A 16,581-nucleotide genomic window follows, 5' to 3' on the forward strand; every position below is an offset into this window, starting at 1 on the left:
AAAACACCAGACAGTTCTAACACTTTAAAACCAGCCAGATAGCACAACGGCAGGGCCATGCTCTATCGCTCTAAACGTATCAGCGATCCTACGTTAGAGATCTGCCAGAGGTAGAGACTGCCACCGATTCAGTCACCCCCAGGCCTTGGTTCATGCTCCTCCCTCCAAAGCCTGGCAGAAAAGCCCTACTCTCTGTCTCTTTTCCTCCTCTTCCTCCTGGGACCTAGAAATCCCACCATTTTCTCTTCGCCCAGCAATTAGCTTCCGCTGCCTTTATTGACATAATCAAGAAACAACTAGGGAACCAGATTTTAGTGTCAGCTCCTCTCCCGACATAGCCCCGACTGTCCTGGAACTCACTATGTACACAGAGAGGTCTGGTCTTGAACTCACAGAGGTCTGTCTAACTTTGTTTCCTGAACGCTAGGATTAATTAAAGGTGTGCACTGCCACACGCACTCCAGCCGACCCTGGAGTGTGAAGGACGCTTGTGGCCTGGCACAGGAGAGACAAGTGCTCTACCACTGAGCCACGCGCCCCCCACAAACCCTCAGTGAGAGAGAACTCTAGGCAGGCATCCATAACTGAACCAAATCTCCAGTTCCTGGTTAGGTGTTATGCCCACAGCCCTGAATGCCCTTATTTCTTCAAGTATTTTCCACCCATAGTGTTTTTAACTGTTTATTGACTCTCTGTGAGTTTGACACCACACATCTCATCCCACTCATCTCCCTGTCCCTTCATAGCCACCCTCAGCCCTTACACCCTCCCCACCAAAAGAAAATATAAACGAGAATTAATGACACAGGACAAAGCACATAAAACATCTCGTCGTGGGAGCCGTAGTGTGTCAGTGTGTCTGTCCTACAGTATGCCCCTCTGTCCATACAGCTTTACTCACAAATACTCATTACCATGACTCACTGGTCTGGTTTGAGTCCTCTGGCGTCTGCTGGGTCCCCACCAGGACCTTTCTCTGTTATCCTGTTGTTACCTGGATCATGGAGATCCTGCAGCTTTGGACCTGCGGGACTGGACCTTTCGCATGCTCTAGCTGTTCATAGATGAGATAGAGTTCGGGCTGGGCCAACTCAAAGCCCTGGATCCCAAGTCCATCCACAGGGTTTTGACTCAGTAAATGCAGATCTGCAGGCAGTGAGGAAAAACCTGCGTACCCAGGAACAGTGAGGCTGTCTCCTTAGCCCTGGCTCCCTTCTTACCTCCTTTCTCTTCCCATGGCTTCTGCAGGCAAGCAGGACCTGGATCTCCGCTGGCTGCACTGAGAGTTGTACCTGCGTGGGAGGGAACATCCGGTGCAGGAATTTCCAGTGTCCCCCGGGGACTTACTGCAAAGACAGCAGTGATGGCAGCGGTTCCTGTGTCAAAATCAGTAAGGGGGCCGAGGGGGAAGGTGGGGAGGGTGTGCATGGCTGTAGGGATCAAAGGCAGGACAAGAAGGAGCTTAGTCCTGGGCTCAGAGGTTGGGAGACTAGGCACCACAGTGGGGAGAGATTCTGTGGGCCTTTGGCTCTGCTGAGACATTTCTCGACACTGATCTCTTAATCTCTCGCTCATTAGCCTTCTTCATTTAGCTGAGAGAACACTTTTTTTTTCTTTCTTTTTTTTTCAGAGCTGGGGACCGAACCCAGGGCCTTGCGCTTGCTAGGCAAGCGCTCTACCACTGAGCCAAATCCCCAACCCCGAGAAAACACTCTTACTACTTTGCTAAGGGCTTGACACGCATCCCAGGCTCAGTAAATTTTCTCAAAATGAGTAACCAGGAAAAAAGTCTGAAGCTCTGTGGTTTATTGGGCCCCATCCAGTAACCCTGATCTCCTTCCACCCCATAGCTCTACAATGTCCCCCCCACAGCCGCTTCACAGACTGCCTTCCCGCATGTCCGCCTTCCTGTACTGCTCTGGATGGCCAGTGTGAGGGCATCAGTCCCAAAGTCCCGTCTCCCTGCACAGAGGGCTGCCTCTGCCAACCTGGCTATGTGATGCATAATCACAAGTGTGTGCTCCAGATTCACTGTGACTGCAGAGACGCCCACGGTGGCTTCATTCCGGTGAGTGGGTGTTACATGGGATCGGGGGTGCCAGGTCAGTGGGACCGTTGCTTTTTTTGTGCAAGTATGAGGAGCTGAGTCTGAATCTCCACGACCCACTGTAGATAGGCATGTTATCTGTGGGCGAGCACTCACACACATGAACATACCACCACCATCACACACACACACACACACACACACACACATTGTAAATCTCTATAAAGATTTCTTTTCATGTGTGTGCGGGCTTGCGTGTATTCTATTCGTGAACCTGGTGCCCACAGAGGCTGAAAGAGGGCACTGGATCCCCTGGGACTGGAGTTACAGGAATTGTGAGTTGCCGTACGGGTGCTGGGAATTGAACCTGGGTCTTCTCCAAGGCAGCAAGTGCTCTTAACATCTAGGTCATCCTTGTAGTCATATAAAACATTTTAAAAGTTGAACTGGGGGCCACTTTCTCCTCCCTCCTTTCTAATTCTGTCTGCCTGGAATGCTCCTCTCTCGCTGGCTGGCCCTTGAGTTTGAAAGTTGGTCAGGTTCTGGAACAGGCTAGGCAAATGCTGTACCACTAAGCCACACCCGAGCCTCTCACTGCAGGATTCTAGGCAGGTGACTTGTGTGACTGAGACAGGCTCAGAGGTCTCTGCTGAGGATTTAAGAGCACGAGCTGATAAGCCCCCTTTCCACACCCAGTTCCTTTTCAAATAGTCTCTGCCTGTGGTTGGCTAACTCACTAGATGTAGAGCATGTGGACAGATAGAGGGGGCAGACAGAAGGACAGACAGGAGGACAGACAGCCTGGGTCCCTAGGACCTCTCTGTCCTCACTTTCTTTTGCTTCCCATGGCTTCTGCAGGCAGGCAAGACCTGGATCTCCAGTGACTGCACCCAGAGCTGTGCCTGCGTGGGAGGGACTGTCCAGTGTCACAACTTCACCTGCCCCCCAGGGACTCAGTGCCAGAACAGTGTCTGTTCCAAAATCAGTAAGAGGGCAGTGGGGGAAGTGGGAAGTGTGTGCTTATGACTGAAGGGGTCCACAGGGCAAGAAAGAGCTTAGTCCCCTGGCCTTGGACGTTGACAATAAATACCACAATACAGAGAAATTTGGGGGGCCCTCTCTGGACTGCACCCCTTTTCAGTATCACTCTCTCAATGGCTAGGCTCCCACATAGACTTGGAAGATGCATTCTTTTATTCTCTGTTTAAGGCTGGTACCCAGCCCATGCCCAGCGAATTATTGCTGAATGACTAACAGAAGGAAAGATAAAAGGAAAAGAAAATGGAAACACAAGTTGTGTTGGTCATTCATCCCAGTTTGGTTTCCGCAGCCTCTGTGACTTTTGGGCCGCTCTGTCGCTCTCTGCTGACACTACTCTCTCTTCCCCTCCATCAGTACAGTGCCCAGTCCACAGCCATTACACCGCCTGCCTCCCCTCCTGTCCACCATCCTGCTTTGACCCAGAAGGCCTCTGTTGGGGCACCAGTCCAAGAACCCCCTCCACCTGCAAGGAGGGTTGTGTCTGCCAACCTGGCTATGTGCTGAACGAAGACAAGTGTGTGCTCAGGAGTCACTGTGTCTGCAAGAATAACCAGGGTGTCCTCATCCCGGTGAGTCTGTGCAGGATGTGGTGGGCGGGGCGGATGGCTCAGCGAGTAAGGACCTGATTCAGCACAAGTATGAGGACATGTTTGGAATCTCCACCATTCAGAGAACTGTTTGCAGAAGCCTTCATGACATCCCAGGCTTCTATGTGACAAGGGAGGCAGACACAGGTAATGCCCCAAAATTTAGGGGCTTGATAGTCTGGTGCTGTCAAAATGTCTGAATATGTGAGTACCAACACCCAAGATTTGTCCTCTGACCTCCACATGTATGTGTGCCATGAATAAACACAGAACATGCACACACACACACACACACACACACACACACACACACACACACACACACACACACACACACAGAGGTTAGTTTGGAAAGAAGTAGCATTCCTGGAACATGGCTCTGAAGGTAAAGGTGTTTGCCTAAAGGCCAAGAGAATTTCTGGAACTGATGTGGTTGAAGGAGAGAGTCGACTCCCACAAGTTGTCCTCTGACCTCCACACATGTGCCATGGCCTATCACACGTATGTGCACGCACGAGCACACACACACACACACACACACACACACACACACACACACACACACAAATGAATAAGAATTCTTTCAAAGTGAGATTGGCAGCCATTTCTTCTTTCTTCTGCTTTTGTTCATCTAAGCGCCTCCCACCCCTGCCCCGTCTTTACCACTAGCCTGGCAATATGAAGCTAGGTCTGGCCTAGGCAAATGCTCTACCATCTAACCGCACATCTCCCTTACAAGTTTATCTCTTGGGAATTCAAGGCAAGTACTAGGCAGCTTTGCTCTGTAACTAAGCTATGTTCACAGGTAGACCCCTACAGGAAATTCCTAAGCCACAGTTCTACCACTGAGCCACACCCCCAGCCCCTCACTGGGGGATTCTAAGCAGGGGCTCTACCACTGAGCCACGCCCCCAGCCCCTCACTGGGGGATTCTAGGCAGGGGCTCTACCACTGAGCCACACTCCCAGTCCCTCACTGGGGGATTCTAGGCAGGGGCTCTACCACTGAGCCACGCTCCCAGTCCCTCACTGGGGGATTCTAGGCAGGGGCTCTACCACTGAGCCACTCCCCCAGCCCCTCACTGGGGGATTCTAAGCAGGGGCTCTACCACTGAGCCTCGCTCCCAGTCCCTCACTGGGGGATTCTAGGCAGGTGCTCTACCACTGAGCCACGCCCCCAGCCCCTCACTGGGGGATTCTAGGCAGGGGCTCTACCACTGAGCCACACCCCCAGCCCCTCACTGGGGGATTCTAGGCAGGGGCTCTACCACTGAGCCACACCCCCAACCCCTCACTGGGGGATTCTAGGTAGTCACAAGCCTACTGAGATAGACCAAAACTCCCGTTTGTAATAGTTTTTCCAGTTTCTTTCCACTTATGATTGCTTGGCTCTACAGAGTGAAACCTGTTAACAGAGAGAACGATGTGAGTCCTTCAGACAGGACGTGAAGCTGTCTCCCCAGAACTGCCATCTCTATCTTCCTCTCTCCATGATTTCTGTATCTGTAGGCAGACAAGTCCTGGCTCACCAGAGGCTGTATCCAAAACTGTACGTGCAAAGGAGGGGACATTCATTGCTTGAATTTCAAGTGTCCCTTGGGGACCGAATGCAAGGACAGTGTTGATGGAAACAGTAACTGTGCCAAAATTGGTAAGGAAGCCATGAGAAAATGGAGGGGTATGATCATGGATAGATCTATCAGGAACAGGGCAGGAAGGAACTTAGTCTTCTGGGCCTAAGGGGTCAGGATACTAGGGACCACAGTGGAGAGGGGTCTGGGGACCTGTAACAGGGCATTGACTCTGTCTCTATTTCCTGATGGTTGGGTTCCCACACTGACTCTAGAGACACACTCTTCCTTCTTCCTTCTCTTAGGACTCAGGACACTGTTCGTGCTCACTATATGAATAAACTTGCCATTCTGCCTATCCTAGTTTCTTTATCCCCTCTTTCCTTAGGCACTCTCAAGCCCTATACGTGAATCTCATATCCTTGTACCCCACAGTTCTGCAATGCCCAGCCCACAGCTACCACACCAACTGCCTTCCCTCCTGTATCCCATCCTGCTCCAACGTGAATGGCCGCTGTGAGTTTACCAGCCTCAAAAACCCCTCTACCTGCATAGAAGGCTGCCTCTGCCAGTCTGGCTTTGTGTTCAATAAGGACAAGTGTGTCCACAGAACTCAGTGTGGCTGCAAAGACTCCCAGGGCACCCTCATTCCGGTGAGTGGACATAGAATTTGGGACCGGGGGGCCCCTTCCTTCTTCCCTCTGTCCTGTGAGCCTGGGATGTAAACCACTATAGCATTGGTCCTTGGAGTGGTTTAGCTCCTGCAGCAGGCTGGGGACATGCTCTACTGCTGAACCACATTCCACCCCACCCCTGGGGGATTCTAGGCACTCTTAAGGCAATGGCCTATCCCATCTTCTTCCTAGTGGAGTCTGCATAGGCCCTCTACACTCGATAGCTCTGAATTCAATCTTTTCCCCATGCTCCCTGCCCGTCTGCAGTTGGCTCAGTAGCTAAGGAACCTTCAGACAGGAGGCTAAGCCTGTCTCCTTAGAGCTGGCCCCTTTGTCCTTACTTCCTGCATCCTGCATCCTCCTGTGGCTTCTGTAGGCAGGTAAGAACTGGATTACCACGGGCTGTTCCCAGAGATGTACTTGCACGGCAGGACTTGTTCAGTGCCACGACTTCGAGTGCCCCTCAGGGACCGAGTGCCAGGACATCGAGGACGGCAACAGTAACTGTGCTGAAATCAGTAAGGCAGCCATGAGGGGAGGTGGAGAGACTGTCCCTAGACTGAGGAATCAGGGGCCGGGGCAAGGAGCTTAGTCCCCTGGGCCTAAGAGGCCAGGGATAGGATGTAACATGGTGGGAAGGGATCCTGGGGACTATGGCTAGGCTGCGTCCCTTTACAGTGTTAGTCTCTCAGTGGTCAGCATCTTAGTTCATTTCTGAGGCTGTGATAAAATACTGCAGCCCAAAGCCACTTGGGGACAAAGGGCTTCTTGCCCGCCGCTCACAGTTGCAGTACTAGTCTGTCACTGTGGGGAAGTCGAGGTGTCAGGAACTTAGAGAGTTACACAGGCACGGTTGAGAATGCTGGGCAATGCTTGCAGTAGTACTCTGCCTGCTTCCTCTACTGTACAGTCCTGGGCCTTCCACAGTGTACCTGGTCTGTCTATGCCACTTAAAGTGGTCAAGACACTTCCCCACCAGCATTTCCCTGCACCGATCTGACCAAGACGATACCTGACTAAGACTCTCTTCTAGATGATTCTACATTGCATCAAGTTGAGAGCTAAAGCTAACCATGAGAATCAGTGTCCCATGTTATCTTGGGAGATCCACCTTTTCTCACTTTCTTCTCTCCGGGGTTCCCACACAGACCTTGTCAGTAAAGGCTTGCCCAACAGTTGCTTCTTGGTGTCAGTTTCTCACAATGAGTTGAGAAAAAACATTCTCTTTTTCCATCTGGACTTGTCACAAAGTCCTGCTCAGTCAATGTTTGCTGAATGAATAACAAAAGGAGGAAACCCCTGGCTTCCGTTAGCTCTTCTGCCCTGTCTTGTTTCTGTAGTCCCCGTGTCCTTGGGGGCCCTCTAGAAGTCTCCACTAACCTTGCTTTCCCTCCTTGCCTAGCTGTGCAGTGCCCGGCCCACAGTCACTACTCCAAATGCCTTCCTTCATGCCTGCCTTCCTGCTCCGACCCAGATGGCCTCTGCAAGGGCACGCGCCCCAAAGCCTCCTCCACCTGCGAGGAGGGCTGTGTCTGTCAGTCCGGCTATGTGCTGAGTAACGACACATGTATACGCAGCAGTGCGTGTACCTGCAAGAACACCCATGGTGTTCTCATCCCCGTGAGTGAGCATGGAGAGAGGGCTTGGTGAGGGCTAAAGGACATTGCTTCCTGGGTGAGGACCTCAGGTCAAGTCCCGTAATCCACTTAAGCTAGGCGTGGTATTCTACATCTCTAATCCCAGAGCTCCTACTGAAATACAGGAGGTGCAAACAGGACCACCCTCAGGGACTTGCAGGCTAGACATTCTGGTACATCATAGTGGTGAGCATCACGAGATCCAAGATGGGAGAGACGGGGGGACAGATAGACAAGAGACAGAACGAGAGACTGTTTCAGTGCAAGGTGAAATGCAAGAACCAACACATGAAAATGTCCTCTGACCTTCAGGAGTACATGCCCCGTTCACACACATACTCAAACACAAATGTGTGGTTTTTTTTTTTTAAAGTGGGCTTGAGAGCCGTTTTCTCCTTTTCTCTGTCTTGCCGTGTGATTTTTCCTATCTATGTGGCTTGCCCTGTAGCTGAAGGTTGGCAGCTCTTGGTATATGCTAGACCAGTGTGTACTGCTGAGCCATACTCCCATCTCCTGGCTTGGGGATTCTAGGCAGTTGCTCAATCCCTGAACCACATCCCCAGCCCTGCTCTAAAGGGCTCTAGGCAAGTGCTCTGTCACTGAGCCATGCTCTCTGCTACTTACTGGGGATGGTAGTCAAGCTAAGGAATGTCCATAGCCAGAGGGGCAGCTGTTTTAAAAATATTTCCCACCCACCGATTGACTCAATAGACATAGAGTCTGCAGACAGAGACAGCAAATGCGAGTCCTCGGACAGCTGCTATGTACAGGGCTGAGGTCCTCACTCCCACTCTCGTCTTGCTGCTTCTACAGGAAGGCAAGACATGGGTCTCCAGGGGATGTACCAAGAACTGCACCTGCAAGGGAGGGACTGTCCAGTGTCAAGACTTCGGCTGCCCAACAGGGTCCCGTTGCATAGACAATAAAGATGGCAACAGTAACTGTGTCACCTACGGTAAGGAAACTGTAGGTTAGGGATATGGGCTCATGGATGGGAGAATCAAAGAAAGGACAAGAAGGAAATTAGTTCTCTGGAGACATACACAGACACACATACAGACACACATACACAGACTCACACACAGACACACACAGACACACACACAGACACACATACAGACACACATGTACAGACACACATACAGACACACACAGACACACATACAGACACACATATTGACACATACAGACACACATACAGACACACACAGACACACACACAGACACACATACAGACACACATGTACAGACACACATACAGACACACACAGACACACATACAGACACACATATTGACACATACAGACACACAGACACAGACACAGGTATACACACACACAGAGACACACACACAGCACATAGACACAGGCACACACACAGACATAGACACAGGCACACACACAGACACACAGACACAGGCACACACACAGACACACATGTACAGACACACATATAGACACATACAGACACACACACGGACACACACAGACACAGACACAGGCACACACACAGACACACAGACACAGGCACACATATAGACACACACAGACACAGACACAGGTATACACACACACAGAGACACACACACAGCACATAGACACAGGCACACACACAGACACACACAGACACAGACACAGGCACACACACAGACAGACACAGGCACACACACAGACACACATGTACAGACACACATATAGACACATACAGACACACGCACAGACACACACAGACACAAGCACACACACAGACACACCAGACACACAGACACAGGCACACACACAGAGACACACATATAGACACATACAGACACACACACAGACACACACACAGACACACACAGACACAGACACAGGTATACACACACACAGAGACACACACACACAGCACATACCCAGACACATAGACACAGGCACACACACAGACACAGACACAGGAACACACACAGACACACAGACACAGGCACACACACAGAGACACACATATAGACACATACAGACACACACACATACACACACACAGACACACAGAGACACACAGACACAGGCGCGCGCACACACAAACAGACACAGGAACATACACAGAGACACACAGACACACACACACAGACACAGACACACAGACACAGGCACACACACAGACACAGGCATACACACAGACACATACACACACACACACACAGACACACAGAGACACACAGACACAGGCACACATATACAAACAGACACAGGAACATACACACAGACACACAGAGACACACAGACACAGGCACACATATACAAACAGACACAGGAACATACACACAGACACACAGACACACACACACACAGGCACACACACACAGGCACACACACAGACACAGACACACAGACACAGGCACACACACAGACACACATGTACAGACACACACACAGACACAGGCACACACACAGACACACATGTACAGACACACACACACAGACATACAGACACACACACAGACACACAGACACACACACAGACACCACAGACACACAGAGACACACAGACACAGGCGCGCGCACACACAAACAGACACAAGAAGATACACACAGACACACAGACACACACACACACAGACACAGACACACAGACACAGGCACACACACAGACACAGGCATACACACAGACACATACACACAGACACACACACAGACACACAGAGACACACAGACACAGGCACACACACACAAACAGACACAGGAACATACACACAGACACACAGACACACACACAGACACACAGGCACACACACAGACATGTACACACAGACACACACACAGACACACAGAGACACACAGACACAGGCGCACGCACACACAAACAGACACAGGAACATACACAGAGACACACAGACACACACACACAGACATACACACAGACACACAGGCACACACAGACACACACACAGACACACAGACACACACAGACACAGGCACACACACAGACACACAGAGACACACAGACACACACACAGACACACAGACACAGGCACACACACACAAACAGACACAGGAACATACAGACATACAGACACACACACACAGGCACACACACACAGCACACACACACACACACACACACACACACACACAGAGTCAATGCTGAGTAAATGTTTGCTGATGAATAAAAAAAGGGGGCAGGGGAAACCGTAACCTTTTTTGGTTGTTCTGTGCACCCTTTTTAACATGGTTTCTGCTTTCTTGGGCTCCACATTCTTGCTAATCTCCTTCCGCCCCACAGCTCTGAAGTGCCCAGCCCACAGCCTCTACACCCACTGCCTTCCCTCCTGCCTGCCTTCCTGCTCGGACCCAGAGGGCCTCTGTGGGGGCACCAGCCCTGAAGTCCCCTCCACCTGCAAGGAGGGCTGCTTCTGTCGATCCGGCTACGTGCTGCATAACAACAAGTGTATGCTTAGAATTCACTGTAACTGCAAAGACAGCCAGGGTAGCCTCATCCAGGTGAGCGGGCATGGAGACCGCAAGGGGGCGTGGGAGCTGGCTCAGTGGATAAAATGCTTGCTGCACAAGTGTGAAGACCCGAGTTTGAATCCCCATGACCCATAGAAGCTGGGCACAGCTGACTGGGGCACCAGTTGTCCTACTGTGATATAGAAAGTGAAGCTAGGAAAAGTCCCAAGAAATGTAGGTACTAACTCTGGTGGTATACACAAGCAGTAAATAATGGAACTGAGAGGCAAGGACCAACACTTAACTAAGGTCTACCCTCAACATGGCTGGATGTGCGCGCGCGCGCGTACACACACACACACACACACACACACACACACACACACACACACACAGGGCATTCTAGTAAGGCTGAATTATGCCCACAGTCCCAGTGGCAATTTTAAAAACTCTTTCCCATCTCTAGTTGGTTGACTCAATAGATATGGAACCTACAGATTCAGAGGACTAATGCAAGACCTTCGAGCAGGACCTTCCAACCAGGGAGCCTGCAGGGAACTAACCTAGGTCCTCTGCACACGTTACAGTTGTGCAGCTTGGTCTTCCTGTGGGACCCTTAGCAATGGGAGCAGGAGCTGTGTCTGACTGTTGGGACCTTTGGGACCCTTTCCACCACTGGGTCGCCTTATCTTTCCTCAATAGAAGAGAAGGTGCCCAGTCTTACTGAAACTTGACATTGATGACTGATTGATATCTACCCATGGAGCCTGGCCTTTTTCTGAGGAGAAACTGACATGGGAGTGAGGGTGGTTGGAAGGAAAAGAGGGACAACTGTGGTTGGGATGTAAAATAAAATTTCCAAACAGACCCTGGGATAGAAAACTAAGCTCATCTCCTAGAACCAGCCCTTCTGTTCTCTTCCTTCCTGTGGCTTCTGCAGGTCGGCCAGACACGGATCTCCTCTGGGTGTTCCCAGATTTGTGAATGCAAGAAAGGATCCTTTCAGTGCCAAAGTTTTAAGTGCCCCTCAGGGACCCAGTGTGAGGAGAACGAAGACGGCAGCCATAACTGTGTCTCCAGCAGTAAGGGAGCCTGTGGGAAGGGAGGGACGGGGCCAGCTCCTGACTGGAGGAGCCGAGGCATGGCGTGAGCCCTGTTCTCCCTCCACCCCATAGCTATGAAGTGCCCCGCCAACAGCCTCCGCACCAACTGCCTCCCTTCCTGTCTACGTTCCTGCTCCAACCCTGATGGCCACTGTGAGGGCGCCAGCCACAAAACCCCCTCCACCTGCAGGGAGGGCTGTGTCTGTCGACCTGGCTACCTGCTTGATAAGGACACGTGTGTGCGCAAAGACCGGTGTGACTGCAAAGATATCAAGGGCGACATCATCCCGGTGAGTTGGTGCAGACGTGGACCGTGGGGTTGGGGCACTCACTAGCTTTGTCAGTCTTGGATGCCCCTATGTTTATAAGGCCCCGGACTATGAAGGCTGTTAGGATGTAGACTGGATATTTTTTTTTCCTTTTTAAAGACAAGAACTCATACAGGTCAGGCTGGTCTCAGACTGACTGGATCGCCAAAGATGACTTTGAGTTCCTGATCCTCCTGCTTTCGAGTCCTGAGTGCTAGGGGCTGTTCTAGCACCCCTAGGTTGTGTGGTACTCAGGGCTCAGTGCATCATAGGCAAGCACCCTATCCATTGAGCAACCCAGCCCTCACAGACTGGGAATCGTGTCAGAGACTTCCCACAGCTGACACACCAGGGTGGAGGTGCACAAAACAGACAGAAACCTGGTGCTTCCTCTCCCCCTCTGCAAACGAATCCACTAACCCCTCCTGAGCAGTGTATTTAAAACAATGGGAGGAGTTGGGGATTTAGCTCAGTGGTAGAGCACTTGCCTAGCAAGCGCAAGGCCCTGGGTTCGGTCCCCAGCTCCAGAAAAAAAGAAAAAATAAAAATAAAACAATGGGAACACATTGCACGTCGTAGCAGACACCTTGGGTCCTGCTGCTGGGGAGGTGGGAGCAGGAAGGTCAGAAGTGGAAGAAAAACGCTCAGCTATATAGTGACTTCGAGACTGGCCTGCACTACTTAAGACCTTTTCTCAACTAAAGCCAGCAAAAGGCCAAGAACAGTGTCTTGAGAAGGGCTCCACGGTACCAAGATGCAAACGGCACTTGCAACTGTTTTCTGGAGAAAGCCTGTTCCATCAGCTCCTGGGCATGCACGGGAATGGATATTCTTGGTTCCAGGACACCCTAGAGATACCCAAATACAAAGACGTTCAAGGGTTGGGGATTTAGCTCAGTGGTAGGCCCTGGGTTCGGTCCCCAGCTCCGAAAAAAAGAAAAGAAAAACAAAAAAACAAAACAAAACAAACAAACAAACAAAAAACAAAGACGTTCAAGCCCCGTATAAAGTGAGGTAGTAGTCCTGGGCGTGCAGCATAGCGGGCAGAAGATTGGTCTAGCACACAGAGTTCTGGGTTCGACCCCCAGCACCACATAAACCAGCGTGGTGATGCACACCTGTCACCCTAGTGTCGGGAAGATAAGAAGCAGAAGGATCAGGGGCTGGGGATTTAGCTCAGTGGTAGAGCGCTTACCTAGGAAGTGCAAGGCCCTGGGTTCGGTCCCCAGCTCCGAAAAAAAGAACCAAAAAAAAAAAGAAGCAGAAGGATCCAAGTTCAAAACCCTCTCTGACTACAGAGGCAACTGGAGGTCAGCCTGGTCTACAAGGGACTCTGTTTCAAAAAACAAGAAGCAATGTTCAGGCCATCTGGCACCCGGTCCCCCTTGGTCTCAGGGTTGTTTCTCTCCTTCCTCCCTTGCCACTCCATATGTGTCCCTCCAAAGCTGCCCAGTCGGTTGAGAAGCACTGTGTTTTGGTCGAGGGTATCCTATACCTGGGCTTCCCTGCTGAGAACCTTCTAACCTCCCAATCAGAACTGGGCAGACAGCTCAGTCAGTGTTTGCCTTGCAGGGTGTCGGTTTGATTCCTAGAACCCTGTAGAGAAAGCCAGGCGTGGGCCAAGGGGATGCCTCGGCAGATAAATGCACATTATCCCACAAAGCCCTTTGGCCCCAGATACCCACATAGTGGGAAAACAAAATGGACTCCTGAAAGAGATGTCCTCTGCCTTCCACACACACACGCTGTGGCATCCACGTGCACAGTCAGTGTGTGGGCTTTTTCTTGTCTAAAGTCAGGTGTAGTTGTGTTTATTGTAATACCAGAACTGAAGAGATGGAGACTGGAGGGTTCCTGAGGTTCACCGGCCCCTCAACATAGTCTCAAAACGTAATGAGACCCTGCCTCCAGGAACCAGACAGAACTCCCGAGGAATAAGCTTGCCCTTTGGCCTCCACAACATGCATACGTATATATGTGAAAACACACACACATGAACACATGCACACATACATCCACCGAACTATACCATAGTGCTTGTATAGCTTTCTATAGGTTTTACATAATTCTACAGGAGTTATAATGACCAGGACTAGGTAAATGTTATACAAATAGTTCTATTGTATTATTTGGGGGTAATAATGACATAAAATACAGATAGATTCTTTTCTTTCTAGAACCTAGGGCCTAATCCATGCTAGGCACTAACTCTACCACTGAGCTCCTCACTGGGGGATTCTAGACAGGTGCTCTACCCCTGAGCCATGCCCCAGCCCCTCACTGGGGGATTCTAGTCAGGGGCTCTACCATGGAGCCACGGCCCCAGCCCCTCACTGGGGGATTCTAGGCAGGGGCTCTACCACTGAGCCACGCCCCCAGCCCCTCACTGGGGGATTCTAGGCAGGGGCTCTACCACTGAGCCACGCCCCCAGCCCCTCACTGGGGGATTCTAGGCAGGGGCTCTACCACTGAGCCACGCCCCCAGCCCCTTACTGGGGAATTCCAGGCAGGGGCTCTACCACTGAGCCACACACCTAACCACAGATGCAAATCTCTTCAAGCATTTTCCTCCAGTAGTTGGTTGACTTAATCAAGTTGGAACCTGTAGGGCGGGAGGGCAACGATAAACCCTTCACACAGGAAGCTAAGCCTTCTCTTTAGAATGGCCATCTCTGTCTTCACTTCTGCAGGCAGGCAAGACCTGGATCTCCAGCGGCTGCACCCAGAGCTGTGCTTGCACGGATGGGGTCATTCAGTGCCAGAATTTCATCTGCCCGTCAGGGTCCCACTGTCAGCACAATGATGATGGCAGCAGTGACTGTGCAGCCAACAGTAAGGGAGCCATGGGGGAGCGGGAAGGTGGGTATGGTGCCCCATAGCTGAAAGAGTCAGAAACAGGGCTGGGTGAGGGTGATCAGAGCACCCCAGTGGGGAAGGTTCCAGAAGACCAGTAACAGGGCTGAGGTCCTTTTCAACAGTCACACTTCTTGACAGAGCTGGAAAAATGTACCATCTTTGGGGACCCCTATTACCACACGTTTGATGGCTTCACCTACCGCTTCCTGGGTCGTATGAACTACTATCTCATAAAGACACTGGACAAGCTCCCAAGAGGGATTGAGCCGCTGATCATGGAGGGGCGCAACAAAATATCCCCCAAGGGGAGCTCAACCTTGCACGAAGTGACCACCATCGTCTACGGCTATAAAATCCAGCTCCAAGAAGGCCTGGGGGTTTTGGTGAGTAAGAGGCAGGACTGGGCCTGAAGGAACCCAAGGAGACTACTGTAGGCCACCTGGGTCTGGCAAAGCCTGAGTACGCCACTGTCAGGAAGTTCGATAGACGTCAGAGTTGGCCTTATGTCATGGAGAAAGGTGGCATAGGGCAGTAAGGCTAAACACAGGGCTGAGAGGGCCGAGAGGAGAGATGGGGGAGGGGTGGTGCACATGTTGAAAATGGAGCATGTGTGTGTGTGTGTGTGTGTGTGCGTGTGCATGTGTGTGTGTGTGTGTGTGTGTGTGTGTGTGCCATACATGTATGAGTACCCACAGAGGCCAGGAGAAGGTACCGTGTACTCTGCAGGCCAACTCTCAGATAGTTGTGAGCAGCTCCACGAGGATTCTGGGAAGCAGATGCAGTCCTCCAGCAGAACAGCAAGCCCTGTTCACCAACGAGCCATCCCTCTAGCACCTACACTTACCTATATCACGTGTGTATAGGAATGGGCGTGCATGTGCCGTAGTGCACGTGTGGAGGTCAGAGGACAACTTGGAGGAGTCTGTTCTCTCCTTGCACCGTGTAGGTCCTAGAAATCAGACTCGGGCCCTCTGGGTTAGTGTCAAGGACCGCTCTACCCACTGAGCCATCTTTTGAATTTTCCCAAGGGAGGAACTGGGGTAGGAAAGGGAGGTCTCTAGCACTTGGGTAGTGAAGACTCTGGAATGACATCATGCTGTGGTGAGGAGAGTTGGGTAGGGGCAGGTACAGACAGGAGCAAGAGAAGGTGTGGCCCACCAAACACGCTCTGCAGCCGCGGTCTTCCGTTTAAGGTCAACAATCAGAAGGTGTCGGTGCCCTATAATCCTAATGAGCACCTGCGGGTCATCTTGCGGGCTCAACGGCTGCTTCTCGCCACTGACTTTGAAATGGTGCTGGACTTTGACGGAAAGCACAGCGCAGGTAACAGACA

General features: G+C 51.4%; 1 protein-coding gene across 1 annotated transcript in view; it reads left to right on the forward strand.

Moving 5' to 3' along the window:
* Zan (zonadhesin) overlaps nt 1-16,581 on the forward strand; it is a 105,620-nt gene that overhangs the window by 78,451 nt on the left and 10,588 nt on the right. Inside the window, 15 exon segments of the mRNA NM_001107134.3 lie at nt 1,249-1,390; nt 1,851-2,068; nt 2,906-3,032; nt 3,443-3,657; nt 5,184-5,325; nt 5,681-5,898; nt 6,296-6,437; nt 7,322-7,539; nt 8,370-8,511; nt 10,815-11,032; nt 11,922-12,063; nt 12,157-12,374; nt 15,083-15,224; nt 15,387-15,631; nt 16,442-16,571. Coding sequence (NP_001100604.2) covers nt 1,249-1,390; nt 1,851-2,068; nt 2,906-3,032; nt 3,443-3,657; nt 5,184-5,325; nt 5,681-5,898; nt 6,296-6,437; nt 7,322-7,539; nt 8,370-8,511; nt 10,815-11,032; nt 11,922-12,063; nt 12,157-12,374; nt 15,083-15,224; nt 15,387-15,631; nt 16,442-16,571 — 2,659 coding nt within the window.

This window comes from Rattus norvegicus, chromosome 12, assembly GCF_021556685.1.
Source record: "Rattus norvegicus strain SHRSP/BbbUtx chromosome 12, alternate assembly SHRSP_T2T, whole genome shotgun sequence".
Classification (NCBI taxonomy): Eukaryota; Metazoa; Chordata; class Mammalia; order Rodentia; family Muridae; genus Rattus; species Rattus norvegicus.